A 24,877-nucleotide genomic window follows, 5' to 3' on the forward strand; every position below is an offset into this window, starting at 1 on the left:
AACAACGTTACAATTTACAAAATTACTATTCGAAAACATTGGTAAATTATAATATTGTCATTCAAATAATTATATTTTAACATTTCGTAAATGCTACTGTATTGCCAGATTTCAAAATAACTTTACTGGGAAATCACAAGTTGCAATAAACCGGGTGCTGTGCTAAGAACAATAGGCTAGGCTATATAGGTTAGCATCATCTTGTAACCATCTAATTTCAATAATACTATCGTCAATAATCCCTTACCTTTGATTATCTTCATCCATTGGCACTTCCAGGAATCCCAGGTCCACTACAAATGTGGTTTCTTTAGACAAAGTTCATAATTGATGTCCAAATAACTCCAAGTTGTTCCATGTTGTTAGCGCTTCGGTGGCTACTCAAAAGTAGCGCGGGCGGGTGGGAAGTCACGGCAAAAAGTTTTAAAAATAATCTATTTACGTTCGTTCAAACATGTCAAACGTTGTTTAGCATCAATCTTTAGAGCCATTTTTAACGTGAAACATCAGTAATGTTTCAACCCGACCAATCCTGTGTCTTGAAAAACGTATTTGAAAATTGTCTCGCGTCACATGATTGAGCAGGTGCAGGCAATAATGGAAGTGACGACATCCCAGGGAGGTCAACTTCCCTTCCTTGTCATCCGGTCTCTGTTGATCATAGACGCTTCAAACAACTTTATAAAGATCGCTGACATCTAGTGGAAGCCGTAGGAGTTGCGAAATGAATCCTTTCTCACTGTGGTATCTATTAAACAATGATTCAAAAAAATAGTACGGCCACAAAATTCTTTTTTTCTCTCAGGTTTTCTCAGGTTTTTGCCTGCCATATGAGTTTTGCTATACTTACAGACACCATTCAAACAGTTTTAGAAAATTCAGAGTGTTTTCTATCCAAATCTGGTAATAATATGCATATCCTAGCTTCTGAGTTGGTGTAGGTGGCAGTTAAAAATGGGCACATATTCTTTTCAAAATTCTCAATACTGCCCCCTAGCCCCAACAGGTTATTAACTGACTTGCCTAGTTAAATATAAAATAAATGAAAATTAATAGCCAGAATAGTGGTGTTTCACTATGAAGCTAATATTGCATTAGAGCTGCTGTTTTTTTCTCCAAATGAATAGGCTTGCATTGTGATTAATTCATACAACTATCACACCCCTGCATATTATTAAATGACACAATGTTCAATTACTCATAGGAAACTAGGCGTATGTCACACGACAAAACTTCACAGGAGAGGCATTTGAATGTAAACAAAATGCCTTGGCAGAAATGCCTTCTTGAACATGTGAACTTTCATGTGTCTTAATAACAAACTTGTATGACATCTGTAAATACAAATACAATTGTTAAATTACAAGCCTAGTTGGTTTAGCCACAGAAAAAGTCAGGAACAATCCCACTAACCATGATTGGCTGAGATAATGGCTGGACTGGACATGCCAAGAGACGAGTTTGGATTGGTCTGCCATGTAGCACGCCTCTGTCTATAACATAAACTGCTCAGTATGTGTAGGCAATCCTTTCTAACATAGCTTTTTTGAAATATACTGTATCACGAAGAACTGGAAAAAAGTGTTGCTAATCCTCGCCACTTTCTGGAGGACCGAGTTTTGAAATCAGTGGAAGGCCCAGTGGAAGCAGATTATGATAGCAAAGGAGATGGAGAAAATTCTGCATTTGATTGCAAATATGTGGGGGAGTCGAAAAAAGAACACACAGAAGGCTGTTGCATAAAACACCTGTCTCCGCATCACGTCTTCAAACTAAGGTCAACCATGGCATGCATGACAGAGAGGTAGAAGTGTTGTGATTAAGACAGTCTAGCTAGCTACATTTTCAGATAATATAGATTTCAAATTTTGTCGCATAGTTGTTTTCATTGCAAGTTAAATTGTCCAATTAGCTAGCTAGCTAACGTAGCTGTCTGGCTTGCTAGCTAACGTTAGCTGTCTGGCTTGCTAGTATGATCTGTGTATTAATATTATTATTATTATTATTATTATTATTATTATTATATTATTCGTATCTCAGAGTCATTTCCATTGCTAGTTATAGCCTAATGTTAGCTAGCTAAATAATATTGAATGTAGTTGGTTAACTTCAGCTACCTGAAGATTCATGCAGGGTAGTAACGTTATAAATTGGGACCATGGTTCATTGTTTAGCTAGCTAGCTACATGTCTTAACAAAAGACTCCACTATGCAAGTAACCATTTCACTGTACAGTTTACACCTTCTGTATCCTGTGCATGTGATAAATAAACAGTGATTTTATTTGATATAGTGTGTGTTTTCCAGAGACGGTAATGTGAAGAAGAACATGACCTGCATCAAAGTCAAATTAGGATATACATTAGGCCAACGAGACAGTGTCCAAGTTCAAAAATTATCCAGTAGAATATCCTGCTTTTATTTTGCCACACTCACAACCGTAAGCTATTTTCTGTAATTAGCTTGCCATTAACTTGTAAATAAAGATCCTGTTGTGAGTTTATTTTCCCGTAATACTGAATAAAAATGAGCTGAAGTTAAGAGCTTGTCAGCTATATGATACGGTTATTATTTGACTTGGCTAGCTAGCTAACTTAACCCGCCTGCTTTTTTTTGCTCACCGACTAAGTACCCACTCCAACCTCCATGGCCTGAGTGCTGCCCCAGCCCCCAAGCCCAACCGCCCCTGCTTGGACTTGGAGTGCCCCTTGCTTTGATGGAGGCATCCTTGTGCACCTGGTAACCTGAAACAAGCTCTGTGCACCTGGTGACCCGCCCGCTTTTATCCACTCAGAGACTAAGTCCCCAACCCAACCTCCACAGCCTGAGTGCTGCCCCAACCCCTGAGTCCGGCCGCCCCTGCTTGGACTCTGAATCCCCAACCGCCTTGGGGGAAGCCTCCTCGTGCACCTGGTGACCTTTTGACTTCCACAGTAAGTCCCAACCTGACTCACAGTCCCAACAGAGGACGGGCCCGGGCGGATGGGCAACCACCACCTAGCCCCCTACCTATCCAGAGCCCAATGTCAATGTCTTATGCCTTCTACCCACCTGCCTAGGCTCTCTCACACTCTGTGTCTGGCCTCTGGCCCCTGGCCCTTCTCCGTGCACCTGGTAACCCATAAGTAAAGAAGGAGGATGGTGGAGGAAGATACCTTCTGTATCCGACAAAAGCTTGGATCGAGGGCTTACTTTCAATAGATCGTAGCGGGTGAGCTGCTCTGCTACGTATGAAACCCTGACACAGAATCAGGTTGTCTACGAGTGATTTAGCACCAGGTTACCCACAAACATGCAGTGTGCATCAGGAGAGGGGCGGCAACTCATCCGGCCACACCCTAACCTCGTCACAAACTGCTCTACTCACCATCCAAAAGAGGCAGGCTATCCCGGGCCAACCGAAGATCTGCTGCGCTACGGTATCATTACGTTTAGGGGGGATTCTGACTTAGACGCGTTCAGTCATAATCCCACAGATGGTAGCTTCGCACCATTGGCTCCAGCCAAGCAAATACACCAAATGTCTGAACCTGCAGTTCTTCTCGTACTGAGCAGGATTACTATTGCAGCAACACATTATCAGTAGGGTAAAACTAGCCTGTCTAACAACGGTCTAAACCCAGCTCACGTTCCCTATTCGTTTGTGAACAATCCAACGCTTGGTGAATTCTGCTTCACAATGATAGGAAGAGCCAACATCGAAGGATCAAAAAGTGACGTCGCTATGAACGCTTGGCAGCCACAAGCCAGTTATCATTGTGATAACTTTTCTGACACCTCTTGCTTAAAAGCCAAAAATTCAGAAGGATCGTGAGGCCCCGCTTTCACAGTCTGTATTCATCCTGAAAATCAAGAACAAGCCAACTTTTGCACTTCTGCTCCACGGGAAGTTTCTGTCCTCCCTAAGCGGAGTGGGTCGCACCTGGCTCGAAAAACGATAAGAGTAGTTCTTCTTTCCCCACTGATTCCATCAAGCCCGTTCCCTTGGCTGGGGTTTTTCTAGATAGTAGGGAGGGACAGTGGGAATCTCATTCATCCATTCACGCGCGTCACTAATTAGATCACGAGGCATTTGGCTACCTCAAAAGACTCTAAATTATGTCCCGCCGTTTACCCCCGCTTCATCCAATTTCCTCACTTTGACATGAGGGGGTCACAGTCACCCCACGGGTGATTTGAGTGCGACGGCGACAGGTGGGTACGCTCCTTTTGAATTCCATCAAGTTGACATTCAGTGATACGTTCCCAGTGGGAACCTAGGCTTCTTCTGTCCGTTTTATGGTTCCACAGCAAATCAATGGGCGTGGATAGTACTACCCAGATCAAATGTAGGCCTTCCTCCCCAGACAAGCTGGAGATACCTCTCCCCACTTCATAGGCAATGAGCCAGATCCATGCAATGCCCTATCACTGCGGGGCCAATGGGTTTAGTCTAGTGAGCGTAGAGGAGACCTCCCCACCTACAATGTGTGGGGCCGGCGAGCGCCGTAGCTGGGGAGATCTGTGAGAAGGGCCCGGCGAGCGTCCAGAGTTGCAACTGCCAACTGCCGGACCCAACCCCCCACCGGTCCGCCTTCGGCCCGCTGACAGACACGACCCCGACGAACCCCCACACGCAGCCCCTTGCGAGACCACGCACGAGAGACCGCACAACGAACTTCCAATGGTGGCGAGAGGAGGGCGACAGAGCAACTGCTCCCCCAGCCGCAGTTCGAGCCCAGCCCCGCTTCGCACCCCAGCCCGACCAACTCAGCCCTTAGAGCCAATCCTTATCCTGAGGTTACGGCTCTTTTTTTCCAACTTCCCTTATCTACATTGTTATAACATGCCACATTTTGTTCACCTTGGAGACCTGCTGCGGATATGGGTACGGCCCGGCGTGAGATTTACACCCGCTCCCCCGGATTTTCAAGGGCCAGGGAGAGCTTACCGGATGCCGCCGATACCGCGACGCTTTCCAGGTCTTGGGCCCCTCTCTAGGGGCGAACCCATTCCAGGGAGCCCTATCCTTCACAAAGAAAAGAGAACAGTCCCCGGGGCTCCCACCAGCTTCTCCAGGATCGGTCGCGTTACCGCACTGGATGCCTCGCGGCGCCGTCTCCGCCAGTCCGTGAACATTTTGAAAGTAGTTTGAGGTCAGTAGGTCACATTACCAAGGAGCTACTGAAATTAGAAAGTTTTAAAAAAATATGTAAAAACATGTTAGATGACAATGGACAAACTAAAGGGTGTGCAATGTATATGCCTGCTGATTGTACATTCTGAACCTTGTTTGAGTCCAGTAGGTCACATTACCAAGGAGCTACTGAAATTAGAAAGTTTTAAAAAAATATGTAAAAACATGTTAGATGACAATGGACAAACTAAAGGGTGTGCAATGTATATGCCTGCTGATTGTACATTCTGAACCTTGTTTGAGTCCAGTAGGTCACATGACCAAGGAGCTATTGAAATTAGAAAGTAAAAATAAATTCATGTAAGGGCAGTCAATGGACATTCTGAATCTTGTTTGAGGTCAGGAGGAGCTATTGAAATGAGAATCATTGAAAAATATTGAAAATTCAAATAAAATTGCACGAGATGAAAATGGACAAACTAAAGGGTGTGCAATGTATAGGCCCACTGAGTGTACATTCTGAACATTGTTTGAGGTTAGTAGGTCACATGACCAAGGAGCTATTGAAATTCAAAATTCATACAAAACCGTGTGAGATGAAAATGGACAAACAAAAGGGTGTGCAATATAGAAGGGCAGTCAGTGGACATTCTGAACCGTGTTTGAAGTCAGTAAGTCACATGACCAAGGAGCTATTGAAATTAGAAACATTGAAAAATTGTTTTAGGAGTAATGGTTAAAGAGCTATTGAAATTTGAAAAATGTGATTTGTCACTATGTTGACAGTCCCTAACTGCTGTTGGTGGATGTAGAGAAAACTACAGGCGAATATCCATTTAATATCCAACCTGACTCTGTCTTTACCTCAGTTGAACACATCAACAACTGCCTCCCACATAACATTGTTACCTATCGCTCCACAAAAGCCACGGCCATTGCAGAGCAAGCGAAACAAATACTTCAAGGTCTCAATACAAGTGATGTCACCAACTGGAACACTACTAGCATGCACCGCTAACTAGCTAGCCATTTCACACCAGTTACACTCACCACCCTTTGACTTCCTCCTTCTTCACAGAAACCAGGCAGAGTCCAACTGAGTGATCCAGTTCAACAGCATTAATTTAACAGTGTTGCTTTCATCCCTCTCCCTGCCCCAACCTGGGCTTGAACCAGGGACCCTCTGAACGCATCAACACCAGTCACCCTTGAAGAATAGTTAGCTACCTATCACTCCATGAAAGCCACAACCCTTGCAGAGCAAGGAAAACAACTACTTTAAGGTCTCAGAGCAAGTGACGTCACCGCACCGCTAACTAGCTAGCCGTTTCATACCGGTTACACCCACTACATGCTGCGTCCACTGCCATTGAGGCTGCCAGCTAGCTAGGACACCGGCACACAGTGTTGTTCGCCCCTGCCTGCTGAGCACTGATTTCCCACAGTTATTTTAACGTTACGGTGAGTGTAATCACTACCCAGTAGTTTTTTGGGGGGTGGTTGTCATCCAATGTGCATTACCACCACCTAACAAAAAGAAAGTGAACACAATTTTTTTACAACACGCAACAATTTATACGATTTTACTGAGTTACGGTTCATAGAAGGAAATCAGTCCATGTAAATAAATTCAATAGGTCCTAATCTATGGATTTTAAATGACTGGGCAGGAGTGCAGCCATGGGTGGGCCTGGGAAGGCATAGGCCCACCCACTGGGGAGACAGGCTCACCCACTGGGGAGCCAGGCCCAGCTAATCAGAATGAGTTTTTCCACAGAAAAGGGATTTATTTCAGACAGAAATACTCCTCAGTTTCATCAGCTGTCTGGGAGGCTGGTCTCTTCACTTGCAGGTGAAGAAGCCGGATATGGAGGTCCTGGGTTGGCATGGTTACAAGTGGTCTGAGGTTGTGATGGCAGTTGGACGTACTGCCAAATCCTCTAACACGATGTTGGAGGCATCTTATCATAGAGAAATTAACATTAAATTATCTGGCACAACTCTGTTGGATATTCCTGCAGTCAGCATGCCAATTGCACGCCCCTTCAAAACTTGAGACATCTGTGGCATTGTGTTGTGTGACAAAACGGCACATATAACAGTGGCCTTTATTGTCCTCAGCACAAGGTGCACCTTTGTAATGCTTTGCACCTTTGTCATGCTGTTTAAACAGCTTCTTGATATGCTGCAGGAGAAATGCACACTAACAGGGATGTAAACAAATTTGTGCACAAAATTTGAGAGAAATAAGCTTTTTGTATTTTTTTTCTGGGATCTTTTATTTCAGCTCATGAAACATGGGACCAACACTTTACATGTTGCGTTTATGTTTTGGTTCAGTATATTTGACAACAGGCATAACGTTTGAGGGAGCGAGAGAAAACATAATTTTGATAACAACCCCTGATCCCAATGACTTTCAGCCACTCACGAGACTCATTTGAATTGATTCATCAGGAAAATTCTCTGCGACAAAGAGTGATCAAGTTAAGATCCAACATCTGTATATGGTCTTGTGCCTATAAAGGATGAGGGACTTAAAATATATATAGAAGAGGCATTATTGTCATACTGTATGTACTGTACTTGAACTCAAGTCCTATGTTGGGTTGAAAAGGACGGGTTCCACCTGGTCTATCTCCTCAAGGTTTCCTCTAAAGGTGTTCAAGGTTTCCTCTCAAGGTTGCAGCCTGTATAGTGTACACTCACCTTGACCACCTCTTCATCGGTCGACCGACACTCTACCGACTCTGTTACATCCGTAACTGTGCCGTCTGTTCCTACGGTGACCACCTTTACTGGCACGGCAACTGTCCTCCCGGTGAGCACAGCTGTATTCAGAATCTCAGTTTCCTGAGAAAAAGAAGAGAAGAGTTCAGAGTTAAGTTCTACTGAGGAGAGCAACCACACTGACATGCAGATGCGTTGTTTACTGTGCATATTGCAATATAAGCTGCTCACATTGTCATCTAATTGGAATTAGCCTACAACTGTCATAGAATTCAATAAATGAGTCAGTATGTACAATAAATGCTTGCACATCTGCTGTACATCCTCATTTCCCTGTGAATAAAGCACCAACAATCCAGTCAAATCCCTATACAGTAGTTAAGGTTTCATTAACACCCCAGATTGCCAGTCTCTAATGATACAATACATCATGAACATTGTAATCATAGATACTGCAAATTGCTGCTTTCATTAAATGATGTGAACAGTGATGATAAGATAGTGTGATCTTGACGCTGTGACTCAGACGAAGCAGAAGAAAGATAATTAGATGAATGAATCTACTCTTAATCCCCCCGGCTCTGTGTTTGCTACCATCATGTATAGGCACACACACAAAGGCACGCACACAGACACACACACAGCTACATGCAGGCATGCACACACACACACACACACACACACACACACACACACACACACACACACACACACACACACACACACACACCTCCCTGCCCATGAAAGTTCAGGGCTCAGGCCGGGCCAAGACAATACCAATAAGAGGAACAGACTCAGTTCATGCCCAGCAAAAGAGAATGATTGTCTATCTTAGACTTACAAGGAGGTGACTCCTCCTAGTAGGAAGCTATAAATATGTGTTTGTGTGACTTGTATGTTGTGTTATGCAGCTGCAACATCTTGTTGGGTGTAATAAATCAAGTTTGAGCTTTCCTTGGAGTCCGTCTGGATGTGTAGCAGAACTTAGAACCTAACAACAGTGCTGACAGTCTAACAAGGAGTTATCCACACTGTTTCATTTACTGTCAAAAATATCAATTTAACAAGACCTGGGAAATGGCTCCGATTAAAATGGGTGGAGGAACCACCCTCCCTAGTAAATGAAAATCTGGGGAAGACAGTCATTTAAAAAAAAATGTTTAAGGGGTGGAACAGTTTAATATTGCAGATAGATTGTAGATTCCATTAATGTAATTGTCTGCATCATTTCCAATCCCCCATATATATTTTTTGTAAATACATATATTTATATATACAGTACCAATCAAAAGTTTGGATACACCTACTTATTCAAGGGTTTTCTTTATTTGTACTATTTTCTTCATTGTAGAATAATAGTGAAGACATCAAAACTATGAAATAACACATATGAAATCATGTAGTAATCAAAAAGTGTTAAACAAATCAAAATATATTTTAGATTTTTCTAAGTTGCCACCCTTTGGCTTGATGACAGCTTTGCACACTCTTGGCATTCTCTCAACCAGCTTCATGAGGTAGCCACCTTGAATGCTTTTCCAACAGTCTTGAAGGAGTTCCCACATATGCTGAGCACTTGTTGGCTGCTTTTCCATCACTCTGCGGTCCATCTCAAACCATCTCAATTGGGTTGAGGTCGGGTGATTGTGGAGGACAGGTCATCTGATGCAGGACTGCATCACTCTCCTTCTTGGTCAAATAGCCCTTACACAGCCTGGAGGTGTGTTTTGGGTCATTGTCTTGCTCAAAAACAAATAATAGTCCCACTAAGCGCAAACCAGATGGGATGGCGTGTCACTGCAGAATGCTGTTGTACCCATGCTGGTTAAGTGTGCCTTGAACTCTAAATAAATCAAAGACAGTGTCACCAGCTAAGCACCCCCACACCATTACACCTCCATGCTTCATGCTGGAAACCACACATGCAGAGATAATCTGTTCACCTACTCTGCGTCTCACAAAGACACGGCAGTTGGAACCAAAAATCTCAAGGTTGTGCTCATTTTACCAAAGGACAGATTTCCACCGGTTTATTGTCCATTGCTCGTGTTTCTTGGCCCAAGCAAGTCTCTTCTTATTGGTGTCCTTTAGTAGTGGTTTCTTTGCAGCACTTTGACCACGCAGTCTCCACTGAACAGTTGATGTTGAGATGTGTCTGTTACTTGAACTCTGTGAAGCATTTATTTGGGCTGCAATCTGAGATGCAGTTAATTGCCCATTTCTGATGCTGGTAACTCTAATGAACTTATCCTCTGCAGCAGAGGTAACTCTGGGTCTACCTTTTCTGTGGCGGTCCCCATGAGAGACAGTTTCATCATAGCACTTGATGGTTTTTGCGACTGCACTGAAAGAAACGTTCAAAGTTCTTGACATTTTCCGGATTGACTGACCTTCATGTCTTAAAGTAATGAAGGACTGTCATTTCTCTTTGCTTATTTGAGCTGTTCTTGCCATAATATGGACATGGTCATTTACCAAATAGGGCAATCTTCTGTATACCTCACCTACCTTATCACAACACAACTGATTGGCTCAAATGCATTAAGAAGGAAATAAATTCCACATGTTAACTTTTAACAAGGCTCACCGGTTAATTGAATTGCATTCCAGGTGACTACCTCATAAAGCTGGTTGAGAAAATGCCAAGAGTGCACAAAGCTGTCATCAAGGCAATGGCTACTTTGAAGAATCTCAAATATAAAATATATTTTGATTTGTTTAACACTTTTTGGTCACTACATCCTTCCATATGTGTTATTTCATAGTTTTGATGGCTTCACTATTATTCTACAATGTAGAAAATAGTAAAAATAAAGAAAAACCCTTGAATGAGTAGGTGTGTCCAAACTTTGACTGGTACTGGTACTGTATACATTCATACATATACATATATATGTATTATTTTCCGCTAACCCTACCACCCCTTCCCTAATTGGATTAAATGAACAACAACACTTAGGCTTCTACTTAAACTAGCTTCCAATTTCCAGCTTCCAGCTTATACAAACTATATACACTACTATATTGAACATTTTGGAGTTACTTAGAAATGTCCTTGTTTTTGAAAGAAAATCAATTTTTTGGTCCATTAAAATAACATCAAATTGATCAGAAATACAGTGTAGACATTGTTAATGTTGTAAATGACTATTGTAGCTGGAAACAGCAGATTTTCTTTATAGAATATCTACATAGGTGTACAGAGGCCCATTATCAGCAACCATCACTCCTGTGTTCAAACGGCACGTTGTGTTAGCTAATCCAAGTTTATCATTTTAAAAGACTAATTGATCATTAGAAAACCCTTTAGAAATTATGTTAGTACAGCTGAAAACTGTTGTTTCTGATTAAAGAAGCAATAAAACTGGCCTTCTTTAGACTAGTTGAGTATCTGGAGCATCAGCATTTGTGGGTTCTATTACAGGCTCAAAATGGCCAGAAACATAGACCTTTCTTCTGAAACTCATCAGTCTATTCTTGTTCTGAGAAATGAAGGCTATTCTATGTGAGAAATTGCCAAGAAACTGAAGATCTTGTACAACGCTGTGTACCACTCCCTTCACAGAAAAGCACAAACTGTCTCTAACCAGAATAGAAAGAGCAGTGGGAGGCCCCGGTGCACAACTGAGCGAGAGGACTAGTACATTAGAGTGTCTAATTTGAGAAACAGACACCTCACAAGTCCTCAACTGGCAGCTTCATTAAATAGTAACCGCAAAACATCAGTCTTAATGTCAACAGTGAAGAGGCGACTCTGGGATGCTGGCCTTCTAGGCAGAGTACCTCTGTCCAGTGTCTGTGTTATTTTTGCCCTTCTTAATCTTTTATTTTTATTGGCCAGTCAGAGATATGGCTTTTCTTTGCAACTCTGTCTAGAAGACCAGCATCACGGAGTCGCCTCTTCACTGTTGACGTTGAGACTGGTGTTTTGCGGGTACAATTTAATGAAGCTGCCAGTAGGGAGTCAATGAAGAAGCAGTTAAGTAAGAAGAAGTAGTTAATCATAAAACAATGCCCTTATTGACTGCTCCTACTTATACGCCGAGTCATCAACATCAGAACAGATTTACTGTGTGCCATGAAGGCTTTCTATACACTGACTAAACTATTCTGTTGCACTATTCCATTGCATCTATATCGCCTAATCATGTTTTCATTCTCTTTGAACTGTGAAGATAACTGCAATAATGAATTAAGTCTCAACAGCTCATCTGAGACCAGGTATAATTTACTGGATTGTAACAATAATATTGTCAAATCAAATCAAATGTTATTTGTCACACGCTTGCTAAACAACAGGTGTAGACTAACAGTGAAATGCTTAGGTAGAGATAAAGTGACTTGGCAACAGGATGATGGTGTTGGAGTCGTGTTTGGCCACGCAGTCATGGGTGAACAGGGAATACAGGAAGAGACTAAGTACACACCCCTGAGGGGCCCCAGTGTTAAGGATCAGCATGGCAGACATGTTGTTGCCTACTCTTACCACCTGGGGGCTGTTCGTCAGGAAGTCCAGGATCCAGTTGCAGAGGGAGGTGATTAGTCCCAGAGTCCTTAGCTTTGTGATGAGCTTCGTGGGCATTATGGTGTTGAACGCTGAGCTGTAGTCAATGAACTGCATTCTCACACAGGTGTTACTTTTGTCCAGGTGAGAAAGGGCAGTGTTGAGTGCGATTGAGATTGCATCATCTGTGGATCTGTTGGGGTGGTATGCGAATTGGAGTGGGTCTAGTGAGTCCGGGAGGATGCTGTTGATGTGAGCCATGACCAGCCTTTCAAAGCACTTCATGGCTACCGGCGTGAGTGCCACGGGACGGTAATCATTTAGGCAGGTTACCTTCGCTTCCTTTGGCACAGGGACTATGGTGGTCTGCTTGAAACATGTAGGTATTACAGACTCGGTCAGGGAGATGTTGAAAATGTCATTGAAGACACTTGACAGTTGGTCTGCACATGCTTTGAGTACACGTCCTGGTAATCCGTCTGGCCCAGTGGCTTTGTGAATGTTGACCTGTTTAAAGTTTTGTTCACATCGGCTACTGAGAGCGCTATCACACAGTCATCCAGAACATCTGGTGCTCTCGTGCGTGCCTCAGTGTTGCTTGCCTCGAAGCGAGCATAAAAGGCATTTAGCTCATCTGGTAGGCTTGCGTCACTGGGCAGCTCGCGTCTGGGTTTCCCTTTGTAGTCCCTAATAATTTTCAAGCCCTGCCATATCCGATGAGCGTTAGAGCCAGTGTAGTAGGATTCCATCTTAATCCTGTACTGACGCTTTGCTTGTTTGATGGTTCGTCTGAGAGCATAGCGGGATTTCTTATAAGAGTCCGGATTAGTATCCCGCTCCTTGAAAGCGGCAGCTCTAGCCTTTCGTTCAATGCGGATGTTGCCTGTAATCCATGGCTTCTGGTTGGGATATGTACGTACAGTCACTGTGGGGACGACGTCATCGATGCACTTACTGATGAAGCCGATGACTGAGGTGGTGTATTCCTCAATGCCATTGGATGAATCCCGGAACATATTCCAGTCTGTGCTAGCAAAACAGTCCTGTAGCATCATCTGGCCACTTCCGTATCGAGCGAGTCACTGGTACTTCCTGCTTTAGTTTTTGCTTGTAAGCAGGAATCAGGAGGATATAATTATGGTCAGATTTGCCAAATGGAGGGCGGGGGAGAGCTTTGTATGCATCTCTGTGTACTCAATGCCATCCTGGATTAAATAGGCTGAATGATCAATAGGTGAGTGAATTATCTTCGCCTTATGCCCTACGAAAACATGTCAATACCACCAGGAACTTGGTCTCTCTCTGCAATTGCATTTGTACTACTCTCAAATGCAACTAGGCCTACACTTGATGGCATACTTCCAAAATCTTAAACTCTTGAATAACTTTTTTTCTGCTTATTTTATTGACAATGGTGCTTGCTGTGCCAAGTCCTCACGCATTGGGCAGCTGATATATATTGTTATGCTTTAATTGATGATCTCGGGATATGTGCAACCAAACCCTGGTCCGGTAGATACCAGGCAATCTCTACCGACTCCCTATGATTTTAAAAACAGAGCAGGTTTTGGTCTCATGATTCTTAATCTCAGAAGTCTATTTCCAAAAATAAACATGATTAAAATGTGGGCCAATACAACAAATGCATACATAATGGTTTTATCAGAAACTTGACTAAAGTAATCTGTGTCAAACAACTCTTTCTATTGATGGGTACACTGTTTTTAGAACGGATCGGATGAGTAAAGGAGGAGGAGTTGCAATTTATGTGAAATCCAAGTTTAACACCTCTGAAATTTTCTCAATTACCAAAGCCAAATATTTTGAATTGCTTGCGGTTAAAGTGAACGTATATAAGGACTCCCACATCACTGTAGTCGGCTACTGTAGACCGCCCTCGACTTCGGGAGACACTTTTAACTCTCTTTCTGATATACTGCACAAGCTAAATGACTCTGAATTCATTATTTTATAAGATTTTAACTGGGACATGCTTACATCTGTATCAGACCCTTTTAAAGAACTGTGTGACTCTGAATCTCTCACAATTTAATTAATTTGCTTACAAGACCAAATCCCAGAGCACCTAACAAATCAACGCCATTGGACATTCTTCTAACAAATACCCATCACAAATACACATGAACTGGGATATTCTGTAATGATGTTAGTGATCACTGTGCAATTGCTTGTGTTAGAAATACACAAATTACCAAAGCCAAACCTGTTATTTTTAAAATACATTTTAGACAGTTTGATGAGCAAGCGTTCTTACATGATCTGTACCATAATATTGACAGAGTAAGTCTGATTCCTGATGTTGACACTGCCTGGGACTATTTTTATATGAAATGTGATGTCCATTTGTGATAAGCATGCCCCTGTGAAGAAATTTAGAAACAGTGGAAGGGACAATCCCTGGTTTTCAGATAACTTGGCAGAATGAATAAGAAAGAGAAATGTCTCTTGGCCTCAAGCTAGACATACAAATGCTCCTGTTGACTGGGCCTCCTTCAGAGCGCTAAGAAACAAATGCACAGGACTGATCAGGAAGTCCAAATAAGATTTCTATCTAAATGCAGTCACAGAGAATCTAAACAACATTACCAAGTTCTGGAAGATAATCAAATCAGTGCCAGGTTCTAATGTATCCTCTGGCCTTCCTGACCATTTAATAATGGATTCTAATGAAGTGAAGGATAAATCTGATATTGTAGGGTTTTTTAACAAGCACTTCATATCTGCTGGATCCGTTTTTTGATAATGGTGGGACCCGGCCTCTAATTTAAGCTCTTTTACAGTAAACTATGACATAGCCACTCATGTGAACCATTTAAACTTTGAGCCTTTGTTTCTTATGCTGAGGTATATAAGCACTAAAGGCAATTGACACTAAAACATCTGCAGGTCCAGACAACCTGGATCTCTACCTCTTAATCTGGGATATGTGGGACGCTAGCGTCCCACCTCGACAACAGCCAGGGAAATTGCAGTGCGCCAAATTCAAACAACAGAACTTTCATAATTAAAATTCCTGAAACATACAAGTATTATACACCATTTTAAAGATAAACTTCTTGTTAATCCAACCACAGTGTCCGATTTCAAAAAGGCTTTACGGCGAAAGCATACCATGCGATTATGTTAGGTCAGCGCCTAGTCACAAAAAACATACAACCATTTTCCAGCAAAAGAGAGGAGTCACAAAAAGCAGAAATAGAGATAAAATTCATCACTAACCTTTGATGATCTTCATCAGATGGCACTCATAGGACTTCATGTTACACAATACATGTATGTTTTGTTCGATAAAGTTCATATTTATATACAAAAATCTCAGTTTACATTGGCGCGTTATGTTATGTTTTGCCTCCAAAACATCCGGTGAATTTGCAGAGAGCCACATCAATTTACAGAAATACTCATCATAAACCTTGATGAAAGATACAAGTGTTATACATAGGAGTAAAGATAATCTTCTCCTTAATGCAACCACTGTGTCAGATTTCAAAAAAGCTTTACGTCGAAAGCACACCATGCAATAATCTGAGTACAGCGCTCAGCCACCAAAACAAGCCATACAGATACCCGTCATGTTGTGGAGTCAACAAAAGTCAGAAATAGCGTTATAAATATTCACTTACCTTTGATGATCTTCATCGGAATGCACTCCCAGTTCCACAATAAATGTTTGTTTTGTTCGATAAAGTTCATCTTTATGTCCAAATACCTCCTTTTTGTTAGCGCGTTTAGTTCACTAATCCAAATGCACAAGGCGCGGGCACTAAGACCAGACGAAAAGTCAAAAAAGTTACAGTTCGTAGGAACATGCCAAACGATGTATATAATTAATCTTTAGGATGTTTTATCATAAATCTTCAATAATATTCCAACCGGACAATTCCTTTGTCTTTAGAAAGGAAAGGGAACGGAGCTCGCGATCAACAACTACAGGCTTTCAGCTGAGCCATCTACTGTGAGTGGTCTTATTCGCTCCCCTTTCACAATAGAATCCTGAAACAACTTTTAAAGACTGTTGACATCTAGTGGAAGCCTTAGGAAGTGCAATCTCACCCCATTTACACTGTATATTGGATAGGCAATCACTTGAAAAACTACAAACCTCAGATTTCCCAGTTCCTGGTTGGATTTTTCTCAGGTTTTCGCCTGCCATATGAGTTCTGTTATACTCACAGACATCATTCAAACAGTTTTAGAAACTTCAGAGTGCAATAATATGCATATCCTAGCTTCTGGGCCTGAGTAGCAGGCAGTTTACTCTGGGCACGCTTTTCGTCCGGACGTGAAAATATTGCCCCCTATCACAAAGAAGTTAAAGATAGCAGATAATGTACCTGTGGCTCACATTTTCAACTTGAGTCTTGACCAATTCCATACCCAGCATTTGGAAATCAGCTTATGTCCTCCCAACTCCCTATCCATGCCAAAGTCTATGAATCCCTAGTGAACTCACAGTTAAAAAACTTCTTAATTGAAAAGAACATACTGAGAGGGGTTCAGTCTGGCTTTAGATCAGGGAACAGCACCACAACTGCAGCTATGGCAGTGGCAAATTACATAATAAATGCACTTGATAAAAAGCAACATTGTGCTGCTCTGTTTGTTGATTTATCAAATGCATTTGATTCAGTTGACCATGAATTGTTGCTAGCTAGACATTGGCCTCAGTGAAGGGGCAGTAAATTGGTTTAGGAACTATTTTTCTGACAGAACACAATGTGTATATACTGACAATCACAAGATTAATAGAGGTGTGCTCCAGGGTTCTATTTTAGCTACTGTGTTGTTCTCAGTCTTTATCAATGATGTGGGAAATGGGATGCAACCATTAAAGTTGCATCTATATGCAGATGATACAGTCATATATTGATGTGCTCCTTCTCTGGTTCAGGCTGTTGAAGAGCTCCAGACTGCTTTTCAGTCACTGCTGGCCTTTATGGTCTCAAACTGGTCTTGAATGTACGAAAAACTAAATTCATGACCTTTACCAGAGCTTGCACTCAGCCAGAGAAGGTTAACATTGTCACATCTGGTGGCTTATCCATTGAAAAAGTGTCATCCTACAAATACATACTGTAGGTATATGGTTGGATGACAAGTTGTCCTTTAAAGTTCATATGGATAATCTTGTGGGGAAGCTTAAATTGAAATTGGGTTTTTATTTCCGTAATAAGGCTTGCTTATTACAACAGAAGCTTGTTCAGGCCACTTTTCTCTCTGTAATGTTTTATTTATATGTTTTATTTTATTGCAACAATAATAAGTGACTTGTTGTATATGCATGCAGCCTCCTCCATCATGTTTATCATGCATCCTTGTGCTTTACTCACCCACCATTGCACCTTGTACCAAATGGTTAAATAAAGGTTAATTGAAATAAAGAAATAAGTGAATTTGTCCCAATACTTTTGGTCCCCTAAAAATGGGACAGTCTGCAATTTAACCTCATAGTCATTGTATCATTTCAAATCCAAAGTGTGGTGTACAGAGCCAAAACAACAACACAATTGTCAAAGTCCCAATACTTTTGGAGCTCACTGTATTTAACAATTTGATGGCCTGGGGGTAGGAGCTGTTCAGGGTCCCGTTGGTTCCAGACTTGTATCGGTACGATTTTCCATGTGGAAGCAGAGAGAGCAATCTGTGACACTGCCTAGTGTGGATGGTAGGGAGTGCGGCCCCAGTGATGTTCTGGGCCATACATGCTACCCTTTGTAGTGCCTTGTTGTCAGTTGCCAAGCAGTTGCCATACCAAGCAGTGACGCAGCCAGTCAAGTTGCTTTCAATGGTGCAGCTGTAGAATTTTCTGAGGGCCCATGACACATTTCTTTCAGACTCCTGAGGGTGAAGAGGGTTTGTCGTGCCCTATTAATGGCAGTGTTGGTGTGTGTGGAACATGATAATTCCTTAGTGATGTGGACACCAAGGAACTTGAACCTCTCATCCTGCTCCATTACAGCCCCATCGATTTGGATGGGGGCATGCTCGGCCCTCCGTTTCCTGTAGTCCACGATCAGCTTCTTTGTCTTGCTGACATTGAGGGAGAGGTTGTTGTCCGGGCACCACACTGCCAGGTCTCTGACCTCCTCCCTGTAGGCTGTCTCATCATCGTCACTGATCAGGCCTACCATCGTCGTGTCATCGGTAAACTTAGTGATGGTGTATGAGTCTTGCGCAGCCACACAGTCGTGGTTGAACAGGGAGTAGAGTAGTGGACTAACCTCGCACTCCTGAGGGGGCCCTGTGTTGAAGGTCAGCATGGCGGCTGTGTTGTTGCATAGGGAGGTGTTTAATCCCAGGGTCCTTTGCATAGTGATGAGCCTGGAGGGCACTGTGTTGTTGAACGCTGTAGTCAATGAACAGCATTTTCACGTAGGTGTTCCTTTTGTCCAAGTGGGAAAGGGCAGTGTGGAGTGCAATAGAGATGGTGTCATCTGTGGATCTGTTGGGGCAGTATGCAAGTTGGAGTGGGTCCAGGGTGTCTGGAATGACGGTGTGGATGTGAGCCATGACCAGCTTTTCAAAGCATTTCATGGCTACAGACGCGAGTGCAACAGGGCAATAGTCATTTAGTCAGGTTGCCTTGGCATTCTAGGACACACACTGGGTCAGGGAGTGGTTGAAAATGTCAGTGAAGACACTTGCCAGCTGGTCACCGCATGCTCTGAGTACGCTTCCTGGTAATCTGTCTTGCCCCGTGGCCGCGGATGTCTTTCTAACATCGGCTATGGAGAGTGGGATCACACAGTCATCCGGAATAGCTGGTGCTCTCATGCATGGTTCAATGTTGCTAGCCTCGAAGTGAGCATAGAAGGTATTTAGCTAGTCTAGTAGGCTCGCGTCAGTGGATAGCTTGTGGTTTGTTTTCCCTTTGTATTCCATAGTTTGCAAGCCCTGCCAAATCCGACGAGCATCAGAGCCAGTATAGTAAGATTCGATCGTGGTCCTCTATTGACGCTTTGTCTGTTTGATGGTTCGTCTAAGGGCGTAACGGGATTTCTCATAAGCGCGTATCGCCCCAAATAAATAACCATAATAAAAGCACTTCAAATAAAATAAAATGTTATTGGTCACATACACCCGCAATAACTTCTGCTAAATATATGTGTAACGAAATGCTTGCGTTCCTAGCTCCAACAGTGCAGTAGTATCTAATAATTCACAACAAAACACACAAATCTAAAAGTAAAATAATGGAATTAAGAAATACTATATATAAATATTAGATCGAGCAATGTCAGTGTGATATTGACTAAAATACAGTATAATAAAATACAGTATATACTGTACATATGAGATGAGTAAAGCAGAATGTAAACATTATTTAAACATTGTTAAAGTGATTAGTGTTCCATTATTAACGTGGCCAGTGATTCCAAGTCCATGTAGGTAGCAGCCTCTAAGGAGCAGGGTTGCGGAACCGGGTGGACGCCGGCTAGTGATGGCTATTTAACAGTCTGATGGCCTGGAGATAGAAGTCTCTCTGTCCCAGCTTTGATGCACCTGTACTGACCTCACCTTCTGGATGATAACGGGGTGAACAGGCCGTGGCTCGAGTGGTTAATGTCCTTGATGATCTGTTTGGTCTTCCTTTGACATCGGGTGATGTAGGTGTCCTGGAGGGCAGGTAGTTTGCCCCTGCCCCCATTGGGCAGACCTCACCACTCTCTAGAGAGCCCTGCGGTTGCGGGCAGTGCAGTTGCCGTACCAGGCGGTGATACAACCCGACAGGATGCTCTCAATTGAGCATCTGTAAAAGTTTGTGAAGGTTTTAGGGGCCAAGCCAAATTTCTTCAGACTCCTGAGGTTGAAAAGGTGCTGTTGCGCCTTCTTCACCACACTGTCTGTGTGGGTGGACCATTTCAGATCGTCAGTGATGTGTACGCCGAGGGACTTTAAGCTTTCCACCTTCTCCGCCTCGGTCCCGTCAATGTTGATAGGGGCGTGCTCCCTCTGCTGTTTCCTGAAGTCTACGATCAGTGCCTTTTGTTGACGTTGAGTGAGAGGTTATTATCCTGGCACCACTCTCCCAGGGACCTCACCTCCTCCCTGTAGGCTGTCTCGTCATTGGTGGTAATCAGGCCTACTACTGTTGTGTCGTCTGCAAACTTAATGATTGAGTTGGAGGCGTGCGTGGCCACGCAGTCATGGGTGAACAGGGAGTACAGGAGGGGGCTGTGCACGCACCCTTGTGGGGCCCCTGTGTTGAGGATCAGCGAAGTGGAGGTGTTGTTTCCTACCTTCACCACCTGGGGGCGGCCGGTCAGGAAGTCCAGGACCCAGTTGCACAGGGCGGGGTTCAGATCCAGGGCCCTGAGCTTAATTATGAGCTCTTTAGGGTACTACGGTGTTGAGTGCTTAGCTACAGTCAATGAACAGCATTCTTACAAAGGTATTCCTCTTGTCCAGATTAGATAGGGCACTGTGCAGTGCGATCGTCTGTGGATCAATTGGGGCGGTAAGAAAATTGAAGTTGGTCTAGGGTGTCAGGTGAGGAAGAGGTGATATGATCCTTAACTAGCCTCTCAAGGCACTTCATGATGAGTTACCTTTGCTTTCTTGGGTACAGGAACAATGGTGGACATCTTGAAGCAAGCGGGGACAGCAGACGGAGATAGGGAGAGATTGAATATGTCCATAAACACTCCAGCCAGCTGGTCTGCGCATGCTCTGAGGACGTGGCTAGGGATGCCGTCTGAGCCGGCAGCCTTGAGAGGGTTAACACGTCATCCACGGAGAAGGAGAGCCCACAGTCCTTGGTAGCGGGCCGTGTTGGTAGTCATGTGTTATCCTTAAAGCGGGCGAAGAAGTGTTTAGCTTGTTCGGAAGCAAGAAGTCAGTGTCCGTGACTTGGTTGGATTTCCCTTTGTAGTCCGTGATAGTCTGTGGACCCTGCCACATACGTCTCGTGTCTGAGCCGTTGAATTGTGACTCCACTTTGTCTCTGTACTGACATTTTGCCTGTTTGATTGCCTTATGGAGAGAATAACTACACTGTTTGTATTCAGCCATATTCTCAATCACCTTGCCATGATTAACCTCTCTAGGGTAGGTGGCACCAAATCGTCCCACCTACGCCACAGCCAGTCTAATCCCGTGGCGCGATATTCAAATACCTTAAAAATGCTATTACTTCAATTTCTCAAACATATAACTATTTTACACCATTTTAAAGACAAGACTCTCCTTTATCTAACCACACTGTCCGATTTCAAAAAGGCTTTACAACGAAAGCAAAACATTAGATTATGTCAGCAGAGTACCCAGCCAGAAATAATCAGACACCCATTTTTCAAGCTAGCCTCTTACATCTAGACGTTCCGCTAGCGGAACACCTGCTCCAATATCCAATGATAGGCGTGGCGCGAATTACAAATTCCTCAAAAATACAAAAACTTCAATTTTTCAAACATATGACTATTTCACAGCATTTTAAAGATAAGACTCTCCTTTATCTAACCACACTGTCCGATTTCAAAAAGGCTTTACAACGAAAGGAAAACATTACATTATGTCAGCAGAGTACCAAGCCAGAAATAATCAGACACCCATTTTTCAAGCTAGCATATAATGTCACAAAAACCCAGAAGACAGCTAAATGCAGCACTAACCTTTGATGATCTTCATCAGGTGACAACCCTAGGACATTATGTTATACAATACATGCATGTTTTGTTCAATCAAGTTCATATTTATATCAAAAACCAGCTTTTTACATTAGCATGTGACGTTCAGAACTAGCATACCCCCCGCAAACTTCCGGCGAATTCACTAAGAATTTACTAAATTACTCACGATAAACATTCACAAAAAGCATAACAATTATTTTAAGAATTATAGATACAGAACTCCTCTATGCACTCGATATGTCCGATTTTAAAATAGCTTTTTGGTGAAAGCACATTTTGCAATATTCTAAGTACATAGCCCAGGCATCACGGGCTAGCTATTTAGACACCCGGCAAGTTTAGCACTCACCAATATCAGGTTTACTATTATAAAAGTTTGATTACCTTTTGTTGTCTTCGTCAGAATGCACTCCCAGGACTGCTACTTCAATAACAAATGTTGGTTTGGTCCAAAATAATCCATCGTTATATCCGAATAGCGGCGTTTTGTTCGTGCGTCCCAGACACTATCTGAAATGGTAAATCAGGGTCGTGCGCATGGCGCAATTCGTGACAAAAAAATTCTAAATATTCCATTACCGTACTTCGAAGCATGTCAACCGCTGTTTAAAATCCATTTTTATGCCATTTTTCTCGTAAAAAAAGCGATAATATTCCGACCGGGAATCTCCTTTTAGCTAAACAGAGGAAAGTAAACAAAGCTTTCGGTCGACGCGGGCACGAGCCTGAGTCTCACAGTACTGTAACCAGCCACTACCCAAACGCGCTACTTTTTTTTCAGCCAGAGCCTGCAAAGCCACGATTCAGCTTTTTACCGCCTTCTGAGACCCTATGGCAGCCGTAGGAAGTGTCACGTGACAGCTAAGATCCTCACTCTTCAATAAACAGAGACAAGAAGAACGACACCTTGTCAGACAGGCCACTTCCTGCCTGAAACCTTGTCAGGTTTTTGCCTGCCAAATGAGTTCTGTTATACTCACAGACACCATTCAAACAGTTTTAGAAACTTTAGGGTGTTTTCTATCCATATGTAATAAGTATATGCATATTCTAGTTACTGGGTAGGAGTGGTAACCAGATTAAATCGGGTACGTTTTTTATCTAGCCGTGAAAATACTGCCCCCTAGACATAACAGGCTAGCATATAATGTCACATAAACCCAAACCACAGCTAAATGCAGCACTAACCTTTGATGATCTTCATCAGATGACAACCCTAGGACATTATGTAATACAATACATGCATGTTTTGTTCAATCAAGTTCATATTTATATCAAAAAACTGCTTTTTACATTAGCATGTGACGTTCAGAACTAGCATACCCCCCGCAAACTTCCGGGGAATTTACTAACAATTTACTAAATTACTCACGATAAACGTTCACAAAAAGCATAACAATTATTTTAAGAATTATAGATACAGAACTCCTCTATGCACTCGATATGTCCGATTTTAAAATAGCTTTTTGGTGAAAGCACATTTTGCAATATTCTAAGTACATAGCCCAGCCATCACGGGCTAGCTATTTAGACACCCAGCAAGTTTAGCCTTCACCAAAATCAGATTTACTATTACAAAAGTTTGATTACCTTTGATGTTCTCCGTCAGAATGCACTCCCAGGACTTCTACTTCAATAACACATGTTGGTTTGGTCCCAAATAATCCATCGTTATATCCAAGCGGCGTTTTGTTTGTGCGTTCTAGACACTATCCGAAATGGTAAATCAGGGTTACGAGCATGGCGCATTTCGTGACAAAAAAATTCAAAATATTCCATTACCGTACTTCGAAGCATGTCAACCGCTGTTTAAAATAAATTTTTATGCAATTTATCTCGTAAAAAGCGATAATATTCCGACCGGGAATCTGCGTTTCGGTAAACAGAGGAAAAAAAGAAAGACGGGGCGACCAGTGCCCGCGCCTAAGCCCACTGTCCCCTGATCGGCCACTTGACAAAGGCGATAATGTGTTTCAGCCTGGGGCTGGAATGACGACATTCAGCTTTTTTCCCGGGCTCTGAGAGCCTATGGGAGCCGTGGGAAGTGTCACGTTACCGCAGAGATCCTTTGTTTTGGAAAGAGATGTCAAAGAAAGCCAATAAATGGTCAGACAGGCCACTTCCTGTAAAGGAATCTCTCAGGTTTTTGCCTGCCATATGAGTTCTGTTATACTCACAGACACCATTCAAACAGTTTTAGAAACTTTAGGGTGTTTTCTATCCATATCTAATAAGTATATGCATATTCTAGTTACTGGGTAGGAGTAGTAACCAGATTAAATCGGGTACGTTTTTTATCCGGCGGTGTAAATACTGCCCCCTAGCCCTAAGAGGTTAAATGCGGTGGTTCGCGCTTTCAGTTTTGCCTGAATGCTGCCATCTATCCACGGTTTCTGGTTTGGGTAGGTTTTAATAGACACAGTGGGTAAAACAACTCCTATACACTTCCTGATGAACTCAGTCACCGTATCCGTATATTCGACTGGGCTATGCGGAATATATGCCAGACTGCGTGATCAAAACAATCTTTAAGCATGGATTCCGATTGGTCAGACCAGCGTTAAATAGACCTTAGCACGGGTACTTCCTGTTTGAGTTCTGCCTATAGGAAGGGAGGAGCAAAATGGAGTCGCGATCAGATTTGCCAAAGGGAGGATGGGGGAGGGCCTTGTAGGCATTTAGAAAAGTTGAGTAGCAGTGATCCAATGTTTTCCAGCGCGAGTGCTACAGTCAATGTGTTGGTAAAACTTCGGTAGCATTTTCCTCAAATTTGTTTTGTTAAAATCCCCAGCTACAATAAATGCGGCCTCAGGCTATGTGGTTTCCAATTTGCATAAAGTCCAGTGTAGTTCTTTGTGGGTCGCTGTGGTATCGGCT

The 24,877-nt window shown here is 42.8% G+C and overlaps 1 protein-coding gene across 1 annotated transcript in view; it reads right to left on the reverse strand.

Moving 5' to 3' along the window:
• LOC106563163 (transmembrane protein 132D) overlaps window positions 1-24,877 on the reverse strand; it is a 92,180-nt gene that overhangs the window by 21,628 nt on the left and 45,675 nt on the right. Inside the window, exon 4 of the mRNA XM_045688884.1 lies at window positions 7,826-7,969. Coding sequence (XP_045544840.1) covers window positions 7,826-7,969 — 144 coding nt within the window. The remainder of the gene's footprint in view (window positions 1-7,825; window positions 7,970-24,877) is intronic.

This window comes from Salmo salar, chromosome ssa11 (genome assembly GCF_905237065.1).
Source record: "Salmo salar chromosome ssa11, Ssal_v3.1, whole genome shotgun sequence".
NCBI lineage: Eukaryota > Metazoa > Chordata > Actinopteri > Salmoniformes > Salmonidae > Salmo > Salmo salar.